This window comes from Mesocricetus auratus, unplaced genomic scaffold (assembly GCF_017639785.1).
Source record: "Mesocricetus auratus isolate SY011 unplaced genomic scaffold, BCM_Maur_2.0 Super-Scaffold_100010, whole genome shotgun sequence".
Classification (NCBI taxonomy): Eukaryota; Metazoa; Chordata; class Mammalia; order Rodentia; family Cricetidae; genus Mesocricetus; species Mesocricetus auratus.
In genome coordinates, this window is record NW_024429194.1 from 4,125,069 (window position 1) to 4,151,883 (window position 26,815).

General features: G+C 41.9%; 1 protein-coding gene across 1 annotated transcript in view; it reads right to left on the reverse strand.

Annotated features, from left to right (window-relative positions):
* L3mbtl4 (L3MBTL histone methyl-lysine binding protein 4) overlaps positions 1–26,815 on the reverse strand; it is a 398,535-nt gene that overhangs the window by 167,054 nt on the left and 204,666 nt on the right. Inside the window, exon 14 of the mRNA XM_040752887.1 lies at positions 11,281–11,395. Coding sequence (XP_040608821.1) covers positions 11,281–11,395 — 115 coding nt within the window. The remainder of the gene's footprint in view (positions 1–11,280; positions 11,396–26,815) is intronic.

Sequence of the window (26,815 nt, forward strand, 5' to 3'; positions counted from 1 at the left end):
ACCAAGAGAACCTGCCAAGGTCAAGGCCAGCTGGCTCTGTATAGTGAGTTCCAGGCTGGGGCTAACTGCATAGCTGTATAGCCCGTCTCAAATCAAAGCCACACACACACACACACACACACACACACACACACACACACACACACACACACACGACAAACAGACCAATGTCAAGGATCTGTTTCTCTATGCTCTCTTCTACAAGGTTTGCAGCTTTAAGTCCTAACACTTACGCTGTTAATGTAATTTCAAGTTAATTTATGCATACAATGTAAAGGTCTAGCTTATTTTTTCTCCATGAGGATAAGTCCGAACACTTTCTGAAGGAATCCCTCCTCTCTCTGCATATGTATGTATATATTATATGTACATATACACAAACATACATACATACATACATGCATACATATGCAATCAACAATGAGACACTTTATTATCCCTGTCTTCCACTGATTGCTTTGGTTATGTCTTTGAGCAACAAGTTGAATAAAGTGTTGAATATAGTCCAATTTTCTTGTTCCAGTCTCAGTGTGATCTTAGCTGTGGGCTTGTCATACTGGCTTTATTATGACAATGACCTCTCCTTTATATCTAGTTCCTTAAGTGTGTCTTTGCCATCAAAGTATGGTGAATTTTGTCAAAAGCATTTTCTCTATCTACTGACATAAACACCTGGTACCTATCCTTCATTCATTTCATAAAGTGCCAAATTTATTGGTTTGCCTGTGTTGAGCCCATTCTTGAATCTTAGGGATAAATCTTACTTAAATGAGCTATTGGATTCAGGGCGTTTTTGGAATTTTATAGAAATGTTTTACTATTTTGCCAATCAGAATTATTGACCCATACATTCCTTCCCGTCTCTTCCCTTTTTTTCTGGCTTCAGCATCATGATGAGTGTGGCCTCTATGATGAGTTTGGAAGTGTTGTCTCCCTTTCAATTGCATATACAGATATATGATGTATACATTTACATGTTTATGTGGATATATATTGAATATAAATATATATGATGCATGCACACGGAATGGCATATGGACGGCCATTAATGTCTTATATGCTTGGTAGAATTCACAACTCACCTGTGAACCCATCCAATCCTGGGCTCTCTTCATGAGGAACATTTTTATGAATGGTTCAGTCTCCTTGTTTATTATTAATATGGTCAGATTTTTATATTTTCCCGTGATTTACTTTGGGTAGCTTGGCTCTCACTGTAAATTTACCCTTTAGTCTGTTATCTGGTTTGTCTGTTGTAATTGTTCATCGTTGCTCTATACAGCCTTCTACATCTCTGTGGTATCAACTTGAATGCCTTCCAGTCAAAGACTTGCCTTTTTGTGTTTTTTTTTTCAATTAAAGAAAAACAACTCTTAGGTTCTTGATCTTTTTTTAAAATTCTGGACCATTTCTCATTTAGTTCTCTGATATTTATGTCCTTTCCACTGACTTCTGGCCTAGTTTATTTTTCTTTTGATATTTATCCAACTTCTGAAAGTGCTTCAAGCATGAAGACAAATTGTTGATTCTGAGTCCTCCCTCTTTCTGGTGTGTTTGCTCCTATAAGCTCCTCCCCCTGGCTTTGGTGCCTGCTCTCTGTCTTTATTTCCTGTGCTTATATTTCAGTTGTCTGGATATAACTTTCACTGACTTCTTCATCTCCTTTTTGACCAACTGGTCCAGATTATGTCACTTTTCCAAACTGCGAAGTTGCAGTTTAGTCTAGTTTATTGGATGTTGTTTTTTTTTCTCCTGGATATTGGTATTGTAATACCATTTGGTGGGAGGTTACATAAAAGATTCCTCTGCTGTTCTAATGACTTCCATCACAAAACAAGAGCGCATTGCAATAAAAAGAGAGAATGATGACTTCAAAGCGAATGATGGAAGATGTTCCTGTCAATCTAAGAAACAAACTGCACATTAAAGAATGAAAACTTACATAACCGCATTTCTTTTATTCTGCCTTACAAATTGTTAGGACAATAAAAGCTTTTAATGTTCAGAAAAGCAGTGGAGCAATGCAGCACTAAAGACTAAGGAGAGTGGGGAGGTTTCTAAGGGGACTAAATGTCTTGAGGGAGAGGGTCCACAGTGCAGAATGAGTGATGTGTTTTAGCAGCAGTATCTCACCCCCCCCCAACACTGCTGTAATGACCTTCATCTCTTTGGTACCTACAGAAATAAAGCTGCACGTAGAGAGCCTGTATGAAAGTCTGAGTGCAAGCAAACATAGCAAGGCTCTTCAGAATGCTACCAGATGTGTGAGTGACAGCGGGAGCCTGAAATTCTAGGGGTCAATATCAGAAATGGTTCAGTGGTTATGCTGTGGAGAGGAGTTCAGATTTTGCAAACATGTCAATCCTGTGGGTGTCTCATAGGGTGTGTATCTCAATGCCTATCACTGCTGGATGGACAGACACACAAAGCCACTACCCCCAAATACCTGTGTGGTAAGCATCTATTCTCGTAATTATAGGAGTCTGTGTGGAGCTTACAAGCTTTGCTAACAAAAAGAAATTCCAAATTTTCCTCTCTCATGTCTAATGAGTATCAAAGCACTCTTGAAAAAAGTTAACTTGAAAGCTCGGAGTTCCTAAATATGCCACACAATTTGCAATTTTCTAAGTGGGTCTCTCCCCACTGTTCATTGGATCCTAGGTTTGTATAATTTCCACTTCTTCGTTCTCGTTTACTTAAAACGCCGAGTGAACAAAACTCACCACCATCACACAGTGCTGTTCCATATGAAGAGCATAATGTTTCTTTTCATTAAAACATTTGGTTCTATGTTTATCCCTATGAGTCACTTAAGGAGACATCTATTTGTAAAACAAACTGTCAAGTACTACTTACTTTTTCTAATACCACGAAAGACAAATGAACAAGAGTTTTTGCAGGAGATTAAACACCACTGGCCTTGCCTTGAAATCGACCCTAGAGTTGCCCCTTCCTCTTGACCCTTCCCGTCCTCCTAATTGTGAGAGAAGGCACTCCCATCACTGAGAGGAGGTGTTTTTTTTTAACTTGTTTGTTTTTCTTCCAGCACTAAATATTAAGATGGGCATCAGCCAAAGGGGCCATACACTAGTCTGTGTCTCAGACCGCCATGGATGTGCCAGGCCAGGCAACAGTGTGTGCTACTGAGGGAGAGGTGACTGGTTATCCTCCCCACCCATGGTTCCCTAAGGCAGAAATTGCATCTCCTAGGACTTTGCAAACTCTAGAGTAGCAGCCAATGCAGTAGATACAGAAAGTTTACTCACCCAATGGTAGCCTGCTTCCTTGAGTGGAGTCACCAGCAGCCAGCCAATGCCTCCACCCGGGAGGCTTCCATCATTATCACTGTAGGTGTTTGCAGACAGGAATATAATCCCTGTTCAAGCCCTGCTCCTTTTCCCTGGAAGGTGTTGTACTTTCTAAAGGATAAAGTCTCCCAGAGGAATCCTGAAAGATCTGTTGGCTGATCCAACACCTTGTGTGTGTGACCATTACTTGTCCTCTGTAAGTCCATGGCCACGGGTAAACCATAACTGGGCCAGGGTGCCGATGAGCCAGGCCTTAATGACATCCCACCCATTTCATGACTTTCAGAAATTGGTGACTATCCTGTTCTCGGCACTGGTAGAGCTGGTCCGTCCATGTGACTACCTGGGATAGCCTAGACAGCGCCTCTGCTCCTTAACAGAGACCGGGAGTGGAGTCATGCAGCTGTGGGGAGGAAACCCTCTGCCAAACCATTCTGAGCCAGCCCTAGAAACTCGGGACCCCGTTTAGAACAAAGCGCATCCTGCCCTCGCCCTTCCAGAGGGCAGACACTGGATAAGCCCTTTACCAGGGAACATTTAAAGGGGATAACATCATTAAGACTGTAAGCACATTTTGAAATGCGTTATTTTTTCTTGATAAGTCTATCATGTAAATCTGTAATTAGGGACTTCTAAAATAGCTAACTTTTTAAAGCACAATATGCTGTAATTGTCTATTAAGTCAATGAGTACTCGGGGACTCTTAAAGCTGCCGATTGCTTTCTTGCTGTGTTTTGGAAGAACAAGCACTTCCAGATAGATCCCTTCCACAATTCTCTTTAAAAACAGAGCACGTTGGAAAAACGTGCTGTGATACCTGGCTAGGTGAGCAGTTTTTCTGTTTCCACAGGGTTGGCCTCCACCACCATATTTACCATACCCTATGTGACCTGTGCTCAAACTGCCTTCTGTCTTACAATCCAAGAAAATTTCTACCCAATTGAACAAAGCTTTTCTATTCTTCGGAGTCCCAAATGCTTGCTAGAGAAAGTTTTATTAATTGTTCATTTCTAAATGAATTCTCAGTATTTCATCTCACTTAACAGGATACACAACGGACTAGACCATATGGCATATTTTCAAGTAGTTCTGTCACTGTATACATCTGCCGTGTAATGAACCAAAACTGAGCCTTTTGTCAAGCTATGTTCTACGATGTTCATTTATGCTTAATAGTTAAACTGATTACCCCTGTTCCCCTTGTCCTTAACATAAACGGCAGAGGCCGAATGCATTTTCATCATGGTGCATGCTAGTATTCTGCTGGTATACACTGTGATTTCATAACGATATTTCATTCCATGGGCTTTGTAACTACTTCCAAATATACATCAAACAGAAGCTAAAGAAAGAACAATGACAAAATTATTTAAGCATGGAAACTAGTTAGGAAATCTCAATTTTCTGCCTGCCAGCTTCCCGTCTGTGAAAATGTCCTCTCTCAGTGGTGGAGGTGGCCTGGTCCTTGTCTCTCCTAGGAGGCCCTGATTAGACGAACTGCACAATAAACAAGTCGAGAAAAAGTCACTTCAGCAAAAGCAGACATGGTGGAGGCACATACTGGTGTAATCCCAGTGCTTGGGGAACTGAGGCAGGAGGATCATACCTTTGGGGCCATCTTGAGCTTCATTTAAAGCCTAGCTCAAAGAAGACAGAGGGGAGGGAGAAGGGAGGGAAAGAAGGAGAGGAAAATGGAAAGAGGCTGACTGGAGGTGGGAACCCAAGATGGCCTCTAAGACCAAAGTCTTAGGCACAAGGGATTATTCAACTCTAGCCGAGATACAGGTATCCATTTCGGGATGCTAGACCATGGGCAAACACTGGCACATCACTCACTGCCTCCCACTTAGGAAGTGACAGTATATCCAGAAAGGCTTCTCTAAGAAGACACATTTCAGTGAATTCCTAAAATGAGAACCATGTTAGATGTAGAACATATGAAAGATATAACAGCCAAGGCTCTGGAGTATTTTGCATTCAAGAAACTGAGAAATAGACAAGATGTGGGAGGAGTAAAGGGGGTCAAAGGTGTGTACTTCAACACCGGTCTCTTCCCAGGAATCCCTCCATATTCCCGTTTATCTCTCTGTGCTCACACTAAAGTGGGCACCTGTTTACCATCGCAAAGTCCCTAGATGGGCCTGGTAAAATGGTCTCCTTTGGTGTGCTGTTTCATTTTGGGGTATTGTGGTTGTTTATAACTCTAGGAAGAGATCCCACCTAACTCCATCCAATTGCATCAGGCTGTTGGACAAGTAGAGGAGCCCATGGCCACCATGTTGCATAGACACAGGAGAGATTATTTAATCCATCTTCCCAGAAAATGACCATCAACCTATAAAGGTACTTTATCCTTGAGATTCATCAAAGATCGGGATGAAGGACATAAAGTGTGATTATTCTATCTAGAGGTCAGGGAACCGACTTACACAGATTGGTAACTTGCTGTGGTTAGACCATACTTGCTGCCTTACCCTGAACCCTGTGTATGTTCCTTTATAAACAGGTAAGTCTCCCTCTTCTCTCTCTCGACTCCTCCCTCCCTCCCTCCTTCCCTCTTTCCCTATTTCCCTCCCACCCACCCACCCTCCTTCCCCCCCCTCTCTCTCTCTCTTTCTCTCTCTCTCCTCTCCCCCTCCTTTTCTGTGCAGGAAGTAGTTTATTTAGCTGATAAAACAGTTAGAAGCCAGATCTGATAGAAGGATGGGTTTGCCGGCAGCTCAAAGGCTTTGTCCCGGGAAATGTCTAAGCTCTTTTCTCCCGTTAAGGGAAGTCATTGAGAGCCTTTGGACAGTCTTCTGGAGATCACCTCACTGAAGCCCTCTACAAAGGACGATCCCTGACTGTTCACTCCAGTCCCTGTGTATCTCTCCATGACAGCTTTGCTCTTGGTCTCAGAATGCTCACCTATTATTTCTCAAGAACTGTCCATATTTCTGAGGCACACTGGAACCTCTGGGAACTCTCTGTAGCCTACCTCTAGATAGAATAAGCACACTTTATGTCCTTCATCCCAATCTTTGATGAATCTCAAGGATAAAGTACCTTTCTAGGTTGATGGGCATTTTCTGGGAAGATGGATTAAATAATCTTTCCTGGATCTATGTAATCTTGTTTCTATATAGTACCCAAACAAGGAGAGGAATTTTGTGGTTTTTTTTCTAAGTGGAAACATAAGAAGTAGGAGGCACACCGTATCTGATGCAATGGCCCCTCACGTGTAATGCTCCAGAACATTCCTTGTGGCTCTTTGTAGAAGGGATAGCACTACCATGGCAGTACATACTCCACCACACCATTTCCCATTCCGCCAGCTCTTGTCACGGTGTGTGGACTCCATCATTTCAGAGTTGTGTGCATGCTGATTCAGAGGTCTGAGGGTTGCCAGGGATAGCCCACATCTGCATGCTGTTAAAACCACCAGATTTCCCCCCATCTCCACTGTACCTATTAGAGGTACTGGGTTTCATCACATTTTTATTGCCTGTTTTTATTCTGACCTCAACACATTACAAAGAAGTTTCATTCCAACACATTTTATTTTGTTTAAGTCTGATTCACAAGAGAGGATTTTCTTGTTGCCTGGCTCCTTTTTTTAAAGTTTTATTTTTTCTTATTTATTTATTTTGGTTTTTCAAGACAGGGTTTCTCTGTATTGTTTTGGAGCCTGTCCTGGAACTCGCTCTGTAGACCAGGCTGGCCTCAAACTCACAGAGATCCCCCTGCCTCTGCCTCCCAAGTGCTGGGATTAAAAGCGTGTGCCACCAATGTCCAGCTATTTTCAGATTTCAAATTGCATGTGTGTTTGTGTATGCGCAAGGTGCCTGCAGAGCTACTGTTGCAGGTGGTACTGATCGAGGCAGCTTGACACTGGATTCTTTGTTAGTCAGCGCTCAAAGGTTAGATAAGATTAGCACCAAGTACAAGGAACAGACAACAGGAAAGACAAGGAGCCAAAACTAAGACCGAGAAGAGAGGTAGCCGGAGGCCTAAGGAAGGCTCATTGCCTAAATCACAAATAAAAGATGGGGACCTAGGGGTGCACATCTGTGGTGGAGAGGTTGCCTTGCACATGCGGAACACTGGGGAATGAACCAGAAGGAGTGAGGGGGACAGAGGAGAAGGAGGTGGCAGGAGAGGACGGAAGTGAAGTCCGATCATGCCTATTTTACCTGATTTCTGGTTAGAAATCTTTAAACAAACAGATGGGGGTAGTTTTATTTGACTCGACATTCATAATGTATTCTGGTTTTTATTTAGAAGATAGCGAAGCTAGTTCTCAGCCGAATTTGGTTTATGGCATTTGCTTATCATGTTCCCAAACCAATAATCAATTCTAAATGCTTTGAATTGTCCTAAATGTCAATCAATATCCATCCACTCAGTGATCAGAAAGTCCTTTCTACACAGTATGACTATAAAGAGTATGGAGGAGGAAAACACATCTTATTAATTTTCTGGGCCAATGAAAAACACTGAGGAGGCCCAAGGAACACCTGTGCCTTGAGTCCTTGCTTGGACTTTGTAATTTATTCTCCCCAAACCTGTAAGGCTTGGGGGTAAAGTAGCTTTCTGGGTCAGTCAGAAACCTAAACCCAGGGCTGTCTAGCTTTGAAGTGTACTGCCTTATTTCTAAAACTTGGCTAATGCAACAGATGCTGGACACAAGGCTTTCCAATGGAATTGATAATTGCTGTAAATAATGAATGATGTAGTACGTAAAATGAGCTTTTTTTCATGGTATGAAATGTGGCTGTGGTTACAGATTCCAAAGGATGCTACTAAAATGACGCTGTCAAAAGGCAATCCTAGGGTCTGAGGAAATGGTTCAGTATGTAAAGTGCTTGCCTCACATGAATTTAGCTCACCGAACCCATACAGAGAACCAGAGTATGGTGGGACATGCTTGTTATCCCAGCACTGGGAGGAAGAAACCGGTGGATCCCTGAAGATTACTACCTAGCCATTCTAAACTACTTGATGAATTCCAGGCTCATGAGAGATGCTGTCTCAAAGGCCAAGGTAGACGGAATCCGAAGAACAATACCTACCTATTTGTGTGTGCGTGCACACACACACACACACACACACACACACACACACACACACACTACAAGGCAATCCTGTGTGTCCCTGTATACTCTGAGAACCTCACTTCTAGGAGATGTAGAACAGGTGTCATGGAACTCTATGCTGAACATGGCCAGTAGAATTCCTTTAGCCTGTGGGAAACGGACTGAGTCAACACTAGACAGTAGGCACCCAGGTGACAAAGTGGGCAAAGCCAGAGTCAGGGAGGAGACATAGACTCGGGTTCCAAGCACTAGAGGCAGGACACTGGGAAGGACTACCCGGGGGCAGGGCTGACATGCGCAGCCACACTTGTGCAGATGGGATAGCTATCTGCCGTGCAGCCTCCCAAATGACTATCTGGTGTAGTGTTACTCTTGAAGGACTACCCAACTCTTGATTGAGGGAGGCAGCATCTGTGACAGGACCCTCATCTGTGCCATGACCATCCATGGGTATGGAAGACATCTGGGAGCCTTGAAAGGGCCATGGAGAGCCCGTAGTCTCTCTCGGCTCACTTTCTGCAATGAGATAAAATGACACTAGCAAAATGGAAACAAAAAGGTTGTTTGTGTAAACTGTGGCTGGGAATCCAAACTGCAGATCAAGAGCTGCTCCTCACTCCTCATCACACGGGCACTGGACACCAGCTGAGGGCTAAGGTGTCTTTGTATAACCAAACCTCTATCCATGACGCATATGAGGAAGGCATGTAATAGTAAGTCATGAGGTGTAACCTGTACTTTTCCCACCAGCCGCCTGGGTCCCACTGCTGTCTTCGCCCCCAAATAACACACGAGACACTATATTAATTCTGAAGCTTTTGGCCATTTGCTATGGTTTCTCAATGGCTAGCTCTGACTTAATTATTAACCCACAATTACTAATCTATATACTTTTACAAGGACTTATCTTACCGAGGATGCAGCCTCATGCATCTTCTCTTTCTGAGATCACATGGCGACTCTACTCCTGAGTACATTTCCCAGAATCCTCCTTGACTCCTAGTCTCACTTATCTTGCTTCCTTATGGGCCAACAGTGCTTCATTCATCAACCAATAAGACAGACATATTTACAGAATGACATCTCCCATCAATGAGGATTCTGTAGCCTACAAGATTTGTTGTTTTATCCAGTCTGAGAGCTGTCCCACAGTAGAGCATATATGTCACCTGTCCCATAATCCTTCTTGTTTTCTTTTCATGTTTGTAGTCAAGATTTTCAGGAGGCCTCCCCCAATCAAATCTGGCCCTCATTAATCTTGAAAAGAACCATAACTTTTGTTTCCTGAGGAAACAAAGGCATAACGTCTCCCCCAAACTCAACATGTTTTCTGACTTTCATTTTGATGTTAAGACATCCTTAAAACATATGGATTGGCTTAATCTATCAGTTTCTATAAGCCAGTGTCTCTCAGCATCTGCTGCTTTTTTACACATTAACATTTAAAAAATTCAAAGTCAACGAAGCGCCGTACAGGATCCAGACATCCTGTGTACCTCCAATCTTTCCGTGGCTTGCTCTTCTTATATTACTTTATTTCTTTCTTTAAAGTCTTCTCTGTTTTTAAGCTATTGGTATTTTTAGCAACTGTCTATACCCATTTTCTTTTCTTTCTTCAGCACCTAAGTACATTTTTAAGCATACTCCCCCTTTTTAGAGGCTTCCTGTCTCTGCACCTGACTTCAATAAGCATCCACAGTGTTCTCTGATCACATGACAAAAACCTTAAACCGCCATGTCGGCCAATAGCCACGCCTCTGCATACCACCGAGCATCAGTCTGCTGGAGAGACTGCAGGCCAAGGAAGTCTGGCTCCTTGTCCAGAATGTCCCTTAGCTTTCTCAGACCTTATGTTCGGATATTCAAGCCTCCGTGTTGAATGGCATACATAGTTAGATTTTCCTTAGGGCCATCCGCTCACAAATTAACGACCACGGGGGCTTACTAATTACGGAAGCACGACCTTAGCTTAGGCTTGTTTTTAACTAGCTCCTGCAACTTAAATCAACCCATTTCTACTAATCTATGTTCTGTCCCATACCGCCCACCCTGCTTCCTCTGTGTCTCCTTGCGTCTCTCTCATGAGGCTCGATTCTACCTCCTACTTCCTCTCTCTGCCTGGAAGTCCCACCTAGACCTCCTGCCTAGCTATTGGCAGTGTAGCCTTTTATGACACCAATCACAGAGACACACCTTCACGCAGTGTACACATACCCCACAACAAGGAGCTCTCACTATTAACATTCAGGCTTCTCCCACAAGAAGCCGAAGGAGAACCAGCAAGGGGAAAAAGACAAACTCAATAATGGAGAACGCTGGAACCAAGGCCTGGAACTAGTGATTAGCCATGCCATCCTAACTGGGTCACAGGACTCCCCCAGACGAAATAAGGTATTTCACTTGGAAGCTCATTAGAATTTAGAGTGCTTAATTTCTTCCTTAGCTATAAGTGGCCAGAAAGGCGGAAATACCACAGATCCCACCAGAGAAGAGTGTCCCTTCGCTCTCATTCTTAAAACCGCTGGGATTTAAAATAGTTTTTGGAAAATTTCATAATTTATAGCGTAAGTTACACTTAGCATGGGGGTTCTTAAAGACTGATCCAAATTCAGTGACAAAGATTAGATGAACTTAGAAACGCTGGCTCAGTTCTTCAAGCCAAAGAGGAGAAAAGAAAGATTGCTTTGGAAAACATGGGAATTACTTCATAGCGATTATTGCTTCTCACCTCCATAAACCGTGTCCTTTGAGCCTTAATCGTGAAAACCTGGCTCCCAGAGTTAGCTTTAACGGCTATTAATTAACCCACCTACCTGTTACTTAGTTTTCCAGTGACTGTAATTAGCATGAATAAGCAACAGTAAGAGTGGAATTCAGGCTAAGGGAAAGCTGCTTACCATACGGTACTTCCAAGGGATGCCCTGTCAAGTCACACCACCCAATGGGGTGAATGTCAGGGCTGTCAGCGTCCATCCAGTAGTCGTATTTATGGTCCCAGCCGTCAAAATGGATCTGGTGAAAGGTGTTCAAGGGATGACTATGTCGCCATTACCATTCACTTTCCCTTCCTTAAACCATGTGAAGACAAACGTCTGAAGGTGCAATCCAAATGGCATAAAGCAGCACACCTTCTGCAGAAACAACATTTTAGGTGTTCCATCGTGCAGCGTTTGTAATGATGCCGAGAAAGGCTCCTTCCTGTAACACGTTTTTTTTTTCAGATAAATTAAGGAGGCAGGAAAATGACAATTTTATCAAACATTGACTGAAACTGGGAGGAGCACGGCCGGCGTGTTTTCTCAGCTAAGCCGATACTGGCATGGATGAGAGGCGGATGCTGCTTACTCTTGGTGACTGTCCTGCAGCCAACACGTCACAGTCATAGCAATGACAGTCAACAAATTGGAGTCAACACAAGCCCATTACTGGTGAAAAGGGTGTGAATCAAAGCACAAAGAAGCCGCATGCTCCCAAATCCTCGCAGATGAGCAGAGACTCCATGCACAACGGAGGCAAGCAGGGAAATAATTTACTGGAGCTGGGGAAACAGCTCAGTAGAAGACTGCTCACCTAGCAAGTATAGAACCTGAGTTCAATTCCCAGAACACACACACACACACACACACACACACACACACACACACACACACACACACTCTCTCTCTCCTGGATACATAGGTTATCAAAGGACAGTATGAGCAGGGCTCTTGTGATAGGACCTGAGTCTAGTCTAGAAACCCACTTGGTATACAGACTCATTTATTATCATTTTGTATTTTATTTATTAAGTACATGGACATCAGTATATACACACATGCACACATGTGCACGTACATATATACGTATGTATATGCCCCCACGCATCCCAATTATGCATATAAGGAATTAAAAATCCAACCACATATGAAATGAAAATTAAGTGCTTAGTTCTTGAATGCAAAATAAACTGTTTTAAAGCATGCTGTCTGGATGATAAAGTGAATTTTTTATGAAGCAAAACGACAAACAGTTCTACCACTCTCTTATGTATTTTCTTGTTTTCATGGCCAATTAGATGGAGAATATACCTTCTTTAATGCAAAGTTGTTATTCATGCCATGTGTCTGGTTGTACATGCTTATTATCCCAGCTATTACATCCTGGCAGCAAATAACTATAAAAATAATTTAAGAATCTATTTACAATAGCATTTCTTTTAAAATGAACAGCATGGGTATGTTTCCAAGACAAGGTCTTGGTACATATAGGTGGGCCTTGAACTCTCTATATGTCCCAGGCTGGCCTTGAACATCACAATCACATTAGAGCTTTCCAAGTGCTAGGATTACAGGCATGCACTACCACATGCAGACCCACAGAAGAAATGGAATCTGTAGTAAAGGGAGGCATTCTAGATAAGTGCTTAATGTCTGCCTGGAGAAACTTTCTTGCTGGTGATCCAAGAGTAGAACCAAGCATATCAGCCACCTGTGCAGAGGACAACTGGCAGGGGTTCAGAGATGAAAAAGACTGGGAAGTTGAAGGACATAGGAGGGAGAAGAAACAGCTGCAGAAATAAAGTTTTCAGGGGATACTGAGAAGACCTTGGTCAAGGTTGAGACTACATTCGTGGAGTCTGAGATGTTAAGAAGCCATGCAGACTCCGTGGGAAACAAACCACGAGAGGTCACGTGTCACCATGAGTGCAGAGAACGGCGGTGAAGATTCTCTAGTTAAACCTTCAGAATTTGACTGAGCCACTAAAGCCACTGCATTTGCAGAAAGAAGGGCTACTCTAGACGAACCCCATGGATATGGTAAGCCAAGAACCAACAGGTAAAAGAATCACAAATAGTTATCTGCCTGATAACACCTACCGTTTAAAGAATAATCCCTATCACCTATGAAATCCAGAAGGAACAAACTGAGATAACCCACATGCTGTAATTCACTTTAAAGTATCGATTGAGATATTTTCAATAAAAACATTATTGATGAATGAACAGATGAAGAGTCTCTGCACAGTAAGGGTAAAGGTGAAGCAGGGGGAAAGTTCTAGAACTGGAATGCAAAAATATCTGAGGTAAAAATCTTGCAAAATGAACTGCATGTGAGAAGAGTCAGGAAAGAGGGTAAGTGGCATGAACTAAGACAAGAGAACAGAGAGTACAAGGCTTATGTAACGAGCAGTGCCCTGGGGATTTGCCAGGTAACATCAAGTCTGGGCTGCAGAAGAAATGCACCAAGGGGAAGAGCAGGAGGACAGTCACAACAGAGCAAACTCAGGAGAACGGAAGTTAAAAAACCTCCTTGCTATCTCAGCTCAAAACACTGCTCTGCAAATTTAAGAAGAATGGGAAAACTCGGGCTCAATAAATAGGAAGGAAATGGAAGGTTATGAAAACTAGGAAAGGACAGGACAGTTGGCTGATTGTGAGCCACGAGACCAAAAAATTGTCTGCCAAGTCAGAATTCTTAATTTTAAAAGAACATCCTTCAGAAGAGGAAAAATAACGAAATGGAAAAAAAATAAAAAACCCAGAAAAGTAATCAACTATAGATTTGTGGTATGTCATACAAGAAATGTTAAATGAGACATTTTAGGCTGGAGGGAAATAGTGACGAATCGAAGCTCCCTTCAGAGGAATGAAGAAGAGCAAAGACACAGGATAGGTGAGGTCAGCTCCTCACTGTAGTCACGGTCAGCTCACCACACAGCCGGATATGGAAGAGTGGCATGGTCACCGACATCAAAAGCAACGCATCTTATCACGTTCTACGCACTCTGACAGATCCTCCTGTGTGCATGGGCTCCCTCAACCCGACAAGGGAAGGACATCCATAAGAAACTTGTAGCTGGAGTTTCTTTTCCGCCTGGTCCCACAGCCAATCAGCGCCAAATAAACACACAAAGACTTATATTAATTATAAACTATTTGGCCGGTACCTTAGGCTTCTTATTGGCTTATTGGCTCTCTTAATTATTAACCCATTTCTATCAATTTAAGCATTTCCGCATGGCTTTATCTTACTGGAGAATGCTTAGACCTGTTACTCCTCCCTCAGCTTTTCATAGCGTCTCACTGGTGAATCTTCTCTGCCTCCTCCCCACACCATTCTCCTCTTCTGGTAGCCTCACCTTTACTCCCTGCCCGGCTACTGACCAACCTGTGTTTTCTTCATCAGACAATAAGGGAAACATATATACAGAAGGACCATCCCCCCACCAGAAACTTACAGCCAGTACCTTACTAAATATTATCTCATGAGTGCTTAGCAAAAATAAAAAGTTCAGAATAAGAGATGAATTATTCACACATGATATTTTTTTCTGTACGAAGTATAAAGTTGATGATAGAAATACAAAAAAGAACTTAGCAATAGTTCAGAGTTAAAGAGCAACATAAAATAATTGGGCTCCTACATACCGACAAACGAGCAACTGTGATGAATAATTTACAAACCTATTTAGAATAGAATTTCCTTTGAAATGAAGAGCATAGGTATGGTGGTATAGAGCTATAATTCCAGAACTCAGTCAAGCTGAGGCCTGGATTGAGAGTACCAGGCTAGCCTGAGCTAACTAAATTGCAAGACCTCTGTATGCCACCCCTCAACTCCCACTGCTGCCACCTAAAGGAGATGTTAGCAAAGCATGTTAAGAAAATAACGAACAGTGCAAGATGCCCATGCTCCAAAAGCATTGCTGGGCCAAATTCAACGTGGCCCTCATCAACGGAGAGCATAATGATACTCAGAAGACTGCAAAACTCAGTAGTTTTGTAGATGACATTATTCCCTGAACCCTCAACGAATTCAGAAATTTGCCCCGAAAACAGGAAGCAAGCCCGTGCGAAGCTGAGTTAGCAGACAGCAGCTTTGAGTTCAACCTTGTCTCTCTACAGCAAGTTCCAGGCTAGTCTCACCTGCATAGGCACAACTCTGTCACGAAAACCACCAACAAAGGCAAAAGACATAAGGCTTTCTTTCAGTATCACTGTGACAATGCATAGAAAGGAAAACGATATAGCATGTTCTGAACAATTCTGTAGAGACGGGCCACTTTGAAGGGTTTGCACCCAGCTCCTAGAGACAGTGCCGGCACAATTATTATACTGGCACTCATTGTACTGACTGGAGAAACAAACACATTAACAGAACAAGAAAACACATGTAACAGGTATGTATGTATGTATGTCTGTATGTATGTATGTATGTATTTCATTGGAGTTATTGATGGAAGAACAACAGTTTTCCAACAATGCCCCTGGAGCAGATATGTAGACTGTCATACTTAACAAAAATGAGTGGGCTAAATCTATCTTACAGTCTACACACAGGTTAAATTGACCTTATAGATCACATATGAATGAACTTGAATTGGATCATAGATGCAAACGCTAAAGCTGTAAAAACCCATGGTAAAAAATGGATGAGGTGAACATCCATAACAGAGTATTTCAATTATATGAACTCAAAAAAGGGGAGTACTAGCTACATAAGGAACACTGGAGAGTTATCAGTGTCTGCACTTACAACACCGAACAGTCCAAAAGTGGTATTTTCAAGAGACTGGACCCTCATAGTCTATGATGGTTTGAGCAACTGAATGATGGGATGTTATCAGGGAGTTCTCCATTGAATGAGACAGGGAGTCATAAGTCTGAATACTATTATAACCACAATTTATTGAGAATCTATTTAGGAAATTGAGGTTCAGAGAGTTTAGGGCATCTATCTACTTAAGTTTCACATCTTGTCACTCCTCAGGTTAGTGTCACTCTGAATTCACTGTGTTTTCTAGTGGATGACTAAAGATAAATTAAAACATAATAAGAGAAAAAAAACATGGTAAAATTTTAGGAGCATGATAAAAAAAACCTTTGCGATCCTGAGATATTTAAGGTTTTGCATGCACATGCATTAATCATACAAGAATAAATTGATAAATTCAGTTTTGTCATTGATCAGACACTCCAGTTTCTCAAAAAGAGGAAAAGGTAAGCTCAATTGCAACATATCCATCAGACTAAAGGTGACAGAAAATTCAATCAAATTATATACAAAAGGCTCAGCAGATACTTTGAAAACTGAAGGCCAGCAAAGGATCAACAAAACCAATTGTCAATACCCTCCTTCTCAGGGGATGCTCCTGCACACACTCAAATGACTTAAACCCAATTGACACCAGTCATTAGTGAGGCTGGTGATCGCCAATGTGCCCAAACAGGGAGATGTAAGGCAAAATACACAAGACAAGACAAGCAGGCTCAGGAACTTTGCCGTGAGAAGTCAAACCTTTGCAGGTCTGAAAAGAAAAAGTAGCACACTATTCAGAGTTCCTTTGACAGCAGGTATAACACTCTGATATACTCCACTCAACATTTCCCTATGCTACGCAGGCATCCTTAAAGATCCCTCCCCTCCCACAAGGCTGCTTGGACTGACTTATGATCAAACCTTCCTGGTCCCCTGGGTGGGATTCTTGTCCCTCTGTGGGCATTATCTACCCTTGGGATACACAGTAAACACTGTGAACCCATACCATCTTTATGAGAGATATTTTCATCATTTCTGATCTTCACATCTCTGGAGTGAAAAAAAATCCAATTTAAAAAATTCTGACCAGATGGCCAAGTTATTAGAGGGTATTGGCAATGGTGGCTATTTACAGAATCTCTCTGAAAAGCTCAGAGGCGTTTTGAAAACCAAATCATTCCACACATCATGTTTTGTACATTAATGATTTTTCACAACTCTGAGAGTCCATAGAGAAAATGCAGATTCTTCTTGTTCTTCTCTCTGTGAACTTCAAACCAGAGGTCAGGTCATTAATCAATCGGTCATTGCCTTTATTTCTGCCAATCAGGCAGTAACACTTCCAGTGTTATCAGTAACTAATGACTTGGACATTTAGGAGTTAAATCACCATGTTAAAAAAATCACTATGGATTAACTCCCTAGTAAAGATCTGAAGCTATGTACCATCTGAGAGACACTATCTTCCAGCATCTTCCATTGCCCACCCTGGAACTTCGTCTCACCCTGGAAAGCATATCTTTCTCTCCAGGCCTTTGCTGGCACAAGGGATCTTAGTGCCGTGCTTCATACAGTGTAAGGGCTCAAACCCACTGTTGGAACAACATACAAGATGGCACTCCCGTCAGAATGGCTAAAATCAAAAACACCAATGACTGTTTATGCTGGAGAGGATGTGGAGAAAGGGGAACACTCTACATTGCTGGTGGGAAGGCTAACTTGTGCAGCCACTTTGGAGATTTGTATGGAGATTCCTCAGGAAAATGGGACTCAGTCTACCGCAAGACCCAACAATTCCACTCTTAGGAATACACCCAAAAGATGTACACTCATGCAATAAGGACATCTACTCAACTATGTTCATAACAGCATTACCTAGATGCCCCTCAACTGGAGTGGATAGAAAAAATGTGGTACATTTACACAATGGAGTTCTACTCAGAAGAAGAAAAATGGAATCTTGAAATTTGCAGGCAAATGGACGGAACTAAAAGAAACCATCCTGAGTAAGGTAACCCAGTCACAAAAAGAGAAACATGGTATGTACTCACTAAAATATGGATTTTAGACATGGATCAGGGGATTGCCAGCCTACAATCCCATAGCCAGAGAGTCTGGGAAGCAGGGAGGACCCTAAGAGGAGGGAAGACCAGGAGAAGGGTTATGGGACCAGATCTCCTAATTGGAGGGGAGAGGAGAAGGAGATGGGAGAAAGAGAGGGAAAAAGAGGAGGGGATAGGACACAGGGGAGCAGGAAGGTTGAGCCAGGGTAATATTAGAGGAGAGAAGGATGAGAGATATCATAATAGATGGAGCCATTATAAGTTGGAGGAGAGATCTGGCACTAGTGAGATCTTCACAGATCTACAAGAATGACACCAACTGGCATTAAGTCTAAATAAAATGCCATCCTCTGGTAATGAGATTGATGACTACCTTGTATGCCATCCTAGCACCCTCATCCAGTGGCTGACTGAAGCAGAGGCAGACATCCACCACTAAAAACGAACTGAACTCCTGGGACCCAGTCACAAAGAGGAGTGATGAGCAAAGGAATCACGATCAGGCTGGCAAAACCCACAGAGGCAGCTGACCTAGACAAGGGGGAACACATGGATCCCAGACTGATGCCTGAGAGACCAGCATGGGACTGATCCAGACACCCCTCCTCCTTGAACCTGGGTTTCAGAGAAGAGGCCTTGGCAATCTATGGGACCTTGGAGAGTAGAGCAGTATTTATTCCTGGCATACAAATAGACTCTGGGAGCCCATTCCACATGGAGGGATGCTTTCTCAGCCTGGACACATGGGGGAGGACCTAGGCCCTGCCCAGGATGATATGACAGACTCTGAAAATCCCTAATGGAAGCCTTTACTGTCCCTGGGGAGCAGTAGGGGGATTGAGTAGAATGGGAGATTGGGAGGATTGGGGGGCAGGGGAGGAGAGGAGGGAAAGGGAACTGAGAGTAAAATGTGTAAAAAGTTTAATAAAAAAAATAAATGAAGATGGTAATATGAGTAGACAGGAGATAGAATTTTTAGGAAAAATTAAAATCCAGTTACAATAACTTTATTAGCATAAGTATTTACTATACTTGTTTCTCTTGCCAAATGATTTTAAAATATTAATTTTTAGTTTAACAGGCTTTGAAGATATATATTCCAAGTCTTCTATTCCATTGCTTACAGAAATTATCAGTACATGGTGATACTACCTTACTTATTATATGTGACCTTCACAATATCTGCTCCAACATCAATTTAATGCATAGGTTAGATAACTTAAGATATATTAAGCTGAAGCTGGGCCCTTAGATTTCATTGCAGATACAGAATTGGATGTAGGTATGCTATCCTGGCATCTATTACTCATAGCTCGCGGCTAAGGAGGCTTCAAGTTCATTGTACTTCCTATGAGCTTTATTAAGGGATGACACTCAGGCATTCAGAGTAGTGTGCATGCCAGGTGTCTGTTCCACCACAGGCAGAATTCTTGACCGTGCTCTTTCAGAGCGCCACGGCAATCCAAGTGCAACAATGCTGGACATGGTGCACACGCTTTGATTGTGTATGATACATACTCTTTAGGTTACAGGTAGTATAACATCCACATTGTGTGGTTTTGACAAATGATTTGAAGAGCCTTGAAGAAGGTTAAGGGTTTGCCAAGGCCAGATCACTGTGACAGCCAGAAAATGGTAAATTTTAACTGCGAAGATTATGCAAGGAAATAGACTGTGAGGCTGACAGAATCTGTAGCAGAATTAAAACACACACACACACACACAAGTATACACACATGCACACAATACATGCACACACAAACATGCACACACAAACATGCATGCACACACAAACACATGCACATGCATACAAAGACACGTATGTACACACACACACTCCAGAGACAGGAGATCACTTTTGTGGCAAAAATGAGATAATACTGAATAATGAAGAGGCACAGCTCAGAACGACAGATAGTTTTCCATGATAAGTAGTGCTTATGCAATGGACCAATCAAATTATCATTACCCAAGCAGGGATTGAGGACAAGGAGAAGACTGTGAAGGACATAAAAAACAAAACAACATAAAAAGAATATATGTACTTCAAAAATATTTTTATTCTGACCTGTCACTGACCCAACTTGCATACAAAGCTACTAAGATGCACGTAGTGAACTTGCCATTTCCATCTCACTGTGGCTTTGAAACTTGTGCTTTCTCCCAGGTAAAAAGAACAGCCCCTGCCTGTGTTCTTGCCCTTCACAAGCCCACGCCCATTGTAGGTTTGCAATCTCAATCTTTTCCCAGATCACTCTCTCCAGATCTACTCAGGGTTTCCAAAGTCATGCACTGGTGTCTCCTTCCTGCTCCATCTTCAACTCCACTTCTAACATCCTGACAAGCATTGTGGGAATGCACATGCATGTGTGTGCATGTGTCTACGGGTGTGCCAGAGCTCCGCTGTCTATTTGTCTGCTGCGGCTCTTCACTTACTTTCCTGAGGCAGTTTCTCACTGATGAACTCACCCATTAGTGGGATAGATTGGGGGGGACCACTGACTTTCAGGGACCCCTTCTTTCTGCCTCCCATTGCTGGAATTATCACTGGGTGTCCCGCGTAGCTGGGGGATCAGAACGTAGTCCTTGTGTTTGCATACCCACACACTTCACCATCCAGTCGTCACCCCAGGCAAATCTTGTGGAAACTTTTAGGTTTACGTGGAAAAATTAATAGTTTTCACTACAGCTGCTCTGAACTTAATTTTGTTTTTACAGTGCTCACATTGATCATATTTCCTAAGGGGGGGTTGAAAATTCAGTGAGCAAATGGTAGCCATTTCATTCTCTAACAGACTCTTAGCACACTGTGGATGAAAACGGAGGTCTACATTCTTTAGCTACACAGCCTGCAGTCTTGAAACAAGGGTTTTCAGTGCTTCTGTAAGGTCTGACCATGGCAACCGAGTGCTTCATCGGCGTGTTTGCTATTGAACCCATGGTCTTACCTAAAACAATAAAGAATAACTTTAGAAAGACATACACCGTCTCACTCTCATAAGACAGGGAACCACCTGGTTCTGCTCATCTTTACAAAGCATCTGCACAAGTTCCCATTTCTCCAGAGCCACGACCACACTTACCGCAGAGATAATCCATTCCCCCACAGGCTATAATCTCGCCGTAAAATTAGTGCCAGATATAAAAATGCCCAAATTTATAATACAATTCCAAGAGTTTTCATTCTCGTTAAAAGCAAAGCTTTAAATGCTTCGTCTGTAGGAATGGCAGCAGACACATTTGGTGCCCCGTGGCTGCACACCTGTGGGCAGTATGCTAGGAACAAAAACCTCGTTCATAGGAAGCGTGAGGAGGACAAGGCACCTCAAAATCAGCTTATGATTATAGCTAACATAAATATTTTCATTACCTCTGCCATAAAGTGTATGAAGATTTTCATTACCTCTGCCATAAAGTGTATGAAGCACTGGAGCAGCAAATTGAGCACAGGCGGCAAACACTGCACATTCACTGTTAATCTAGAGACAATTTCCTTTGACAATCATTCAGCAGGCTGCCACTGTCCTCATCTTCTTTTCCGGACAGCAGTGAAAGGAACTGTTTCAGCACACATTCTTAATTCGTCTTGAAATTCTGAATTTCCACTGTAGATCTATCTATCTGTATACGATCAACTCAAGAAGGAAGCAAGCAATTTATGTAAAAGAATGATTCTGTGAGGTGGTAATGTCCAGCAGGATATTAAGATTCTGGACATAGTGGCCAATATCTGGGACCCCGGGATGGGGAACACTGAGGCAAAGGGATTGCAGCAAGTTCAAGGCCAGCCTTGACTATAAACCAAAGAAACAAAGAGAACGACAGCAAAAATAATGAATGGAGATGGCTGACAACAAGGAGGTCATTGCTACCCTCAGATAGCTCTATAGAGTCCAACCTAAACCATCGGGGAAAGTCAAGAAATAATAGAGCCAGAAGATGCAAGCATGTGATGGCTGAAGTTAATGTTCGGTTCCTGGTGAACTGAGAGCAGGGGGGAAACACACAGTCCTCCTGTGATCTGAGAAAACCGTACCATGGTTAGCTGCAATTTTTCAGAATTCCCAATGAGAACTAAGTGCACAGAAACCAATACAAGAAGTGATGCAAAAACAGTGAACAACATGACACAACGCATACAAAGTAAATCATACAATTACGCACTATCCGCATGGGTAATGTCAGCTAAATGGAAATACCTACAGATAGATATGCATGTGGATGATGATGTGGGATAACGCTCTTGTTCACTGTAAAGACTTGCCACTCATACTGGTTTAATAAAATGCTGACTGGCCAGCAGCCAGGCAGGAGGTATAGGTTAGGAGACTTCTGGGAAGAGGAGAGGCAGAGAAAGAGTCGATAGATAGATAGATAGATAGATAGATAGATAGATAGATAGATAGATAGAGATACAGATATACAATGACTAGGAGTTGACACATCATGAGAATGACTTCCAAAATGTCTGAAGTAAGAAAGACAGCAATCACTATCCTACATGTTTATCTTTCCTATTCTAATAGCTTATATAAGAATCACAGAAAAAGGAAAAACTCATGGGCTTACAAAATTAATATGAGCCTTGCATGTGTGCAATAGTAAAACATGTAGGTCACAAATCATTCCTTTTATATGATGCCCTCTATGGGATGAGGTACAGCTCTGTTGAGGAAGTAGTATTTAAGAATTTAGATTTGAGTTTAGTCTTCTTAAAAGCCCAAGTCTATAGGGAGACTGATCTATTAACATCTACACTTATGATAATGATCTTAGAGTAATATGATATGATAATGGATATGACTCCCAAGATAGCCACCCAAGAGCCAGCCTATCTCCCAATGTTGGATCCATAATGCAAAGGAAATATTGATGGACTAAGTCACTATTCATGTAATTGTTATTTTTGGAGAATTCCTGTTTTTTAAAAAAAACTCTGTGCTTCTCTATTTATCAATGATTTAAAATACTAGACTTTTAGGCTTATAAAAATAAATAATAATGTAGGTTACAGAAATGAATTTTCTAGCCTATATTTATGCTACAAATAACACTTTATTATGTATTTTCTTGATATATTTTAATACATGAACTACTTCATTGTTTTCAATAAGCATGCTATTGGATATAAAATTGTTCTATTAAATTAAGAGGGGGTATTTTATTATTCTGCTTATGTATTAGGCATAGTAATGAGTGCCTATTTTCTGAAATTCCTAATTCTAATAAATTTTTGTACAAGCACATAAGAAGTTTATGACTAATAACATCCCCGAAATAATAAAGCTATTTGTTTAGGATTTTAAAAAAATAGTAATAAGCACTGTAAGTTCTTGCAAACTTAATGAATGTGGATTTCTCTATTGGGGGGGAGAATGTAGGAGGGAGAGTCATGAGACAACAACCCCAAAAATAAGACTTGTTGAATAACTGTTTGCACACAAATAAATAAAAACCAAAGAGGAAATGTGCCCATGTTTTCTTTTTTAAATAAGGAATCCAGGATGAGACACGGGGTTTGAACTTGCTTGGGGCAGTTTCTTCTGCGTCTGATTGGGAGCAATGTTCGCATTGAATTGAGGTCCTACAAAAAACAGTCAGACCAAAATGTGTAGTGAAGAAATGAAGGATTGCGTCCAGGTGTTCTTTAGATGGGGGAAGATACGGGTCAGAGGTCAGGATCATGGCACCCTGCGAGAACCGCGCCTGTGAAAGGCGAGGCCTGTAGAGAGAAACTCTAGCAAAGTGCTAAAGCAGCTGGCCGCGGGCACACCCCCAAGTACACTGGCCTAGAAAGTCAGGTCTTCAGAGACACTGTCAGCCTCCATTCCCTGGTTGAGGGCTTGGGTTTTGGCCAGTGCCAAATGTCAACAGGAGCTAGGAGGGCAGGAGGAGAGAGACATTGAGGGTTACTCCCAGACTTCCTTGTTGCTGGACCCAAAGTTGACAGACATTATGTTCCTACCTGACTCTCTCCATAGACTCAACACTCTCTTTCCCCAGGTAACACATCTCATTGGGTGCTGCCCGTACTGCCCAACACACAGTTTGCTACACTTGGTATGGACTCTGTGTTTTTTTCTTTTTTTGTCTTCTTTTTTTTGTAGACCTAATAATATATGAGTCTGTAAAAAAAATCTGAAAGAATTCCATCATAAAGTGACGAAGGAATAAGAAGCAATAACCCTCAGGAAAAATAAAAGATAAGACAGAAAGACCAGGAAGCAGGCATAGGATGCTATTTCAAACTGAGAGGCGTGGTCATCAAAACAGAGGCAACGGGACGGGAGAAATTACAATGGGTGTGGCTGACCACAGCATCCAAAGCTAAGTGATCCTGGGGATGCAACACCCAAGGCCTCCACGGACACCTAACGCAGGCAGGACTCATTAGCACAGATGTATACACACTAAAGAACATTGTGAGCTCTCCACGAGGGAGCTGTGTGCGGGGAAATGGTAACATATTACCGGCTTGAATTTTCAAGGTGTGACGTAGGACAAGGCTGAAATGAGGTGGAAATATCATCATCAGGTAAGTTTTGGGTAAGAGAGATATTGATTTTCTCTGAAGATGGTAAGATGAACTAAAATGCCAACACTGGAGAGGTGAGGAATGCCTTCCTCATTGCCTTACTGCTCCAATCTAGGTGCAAGTAGAAATTCATTGAGAAAACTGACGTGACTATCTGGGTCAGAGTATGTTTGCAGCTCCCAGTTCCTATGGTAGAGGCAGTGGCCTGTGATGCGGTGGAGTGCCATCAAACAGCAACAAGGCAAGCTGGCAGGCAAGTGTACGATTACTCAAGGTGTGTTGATTAATGGTGTATCAAGTTAGGGAAAGTACACACAGACGAGAGAGGATGAGAGAGGCGGGAGGAAGGGACAGGGACAAGGAGAGAATGGAAACTGCTCTAAGCATATGCCTTCTGACTTACGGTGCATGTTAGTTTTCTCTAGATACGAATGCTCGTGGGTACCTAAGAGGTAGCAGGACATCCAGGGCCTGTGGTTTGTGTGAGGGCTTGGAGAAACAGAAACAGTATAGCTAGCCTGGCGTGAGACAGCTTAGAAATGAGAGTGCAGAGCAGAGAACTCAATGCCTGCCCTGTGTGGTGCCAAGGCCTCACAGGTGCCATGGGACCAGTGGCAAGGGAATTATAAGTACATGCCATTATGGTATCAACAGCTCATTACTTATTCAATGCAATCTGCAAGCAAATTAAGAAAGCTGACGCTACCTCCAATCTAACAGGAGATGCTGGTGACACCTGGATGTTTGTTTTCAGCAGATCCACCTAAGATGCATTTTTAAGCATTTTGTCTAGTCCCATTTAGAAAATGAATTTGTATTCCCCCCTCAATATCACTCAAAAATTGACGCTGTTTATCTAAAATATTAAGTCATAATAGACAGAGATGTTGGCCACTTTTCAAGAATATATTGTAGGGTTGGTGGGTTCCATCGTACACGGTGATTACAGTCATGTCCTCCTGTGAGCTGCCCTGAGTCATTAGAGGAAATCTATGCAGCTTCTGAGGAAGAAGGAGACCCAGCTTAAACTGTGCTATTGGTGGAAAAAGTGTGAAATGGCTACTTTGCCAGAAGAAATTAACATATTCAATGTAAACACCACAGCATTCTTTACAACAACAATAAAAAATAAATAAAACAACCAAGGTTCTCATGACAACACAAAAATAATTCTAAGCAAAGAGCACACATTTGGAGAGTCCTTACATTATTTCACTTCAAAATATTACAAAGCCATAGAGATAAATACAGCATGGTACCAATACAAAAGGAGTCATGTATACTAATGAAATGTGAAACCCAGAGATAACCATGAGTTTGGATACATTTTTTTTTACAAAACATGCACTGGAAAAAGATCCTTTTAACAGATTGAGCTGGAGACCCATGGCTCTCATCCTGAGCATAATTCAACAAACTAGACTGAGTATCCTGTTTCCACATCACAAACACTGAAACTGCTAAGGGAAAACATTTTAGGATATAAGAACCAGTAATAAGTTTCTGAATAGAATCCCAGTGCCACAGGGAATAGGCTCAAGATTTGACAAACGAGATTATAGGAAACCTAAGACCCTCTGCACAGTAAATAAAATTATCAATGAAGTGAACAGAAAGCTTACAGAATGGGGATAAAATCTCTTGCCAGTTACACTCCAAAGTATTACTATCTATGATTATATGAAGATACATTCTATACATATCTATTTAGAACATATATATGTATATATATATATTTACAAAATATAAAGACCAGTAAAAATTAAATTCTAGGAAAAGAAAACTGCCTATAATAAGTGGGCAAAATGATTTAGACAGTTGTCAAAGGAAGAAATACAAGGGTCAATAGACACTTGTAAAAGCATTCAATATATTCACCCCTCAGTAAAATGCAAATTAAGTGTGCTTTGAAATTATTTCTCACCCCGGGTCAGAATGGACACCATCTAGGAAAAAAATAACAATAAATGCTGGGAACTGTGTTGGGAAAGAGGAGCCCTCACTCACTGTTGGTAGGAATGCAAACTAACACAACCAACATGGAAATCATGGTAAAAGACTCAAAACAAAACAAACAACAAAAACCCCTTTTAATCCAGCCATGCCCCCTTCTAGATGTATACCAGAAGGACTCTACACTCTACCCATAGAGACACTTGTACACCCATGTTGACACCAGGAGATATAATTAGTCGAGATGTCAATCAACAGATGAATGGATAATGAAAATCTGGTACATACACACAATGGAATGTTACTCAACCGTAAAGCAAACTGAAGTGAGTATTCTTGTCGGATTATGGATAGAAATGGAAA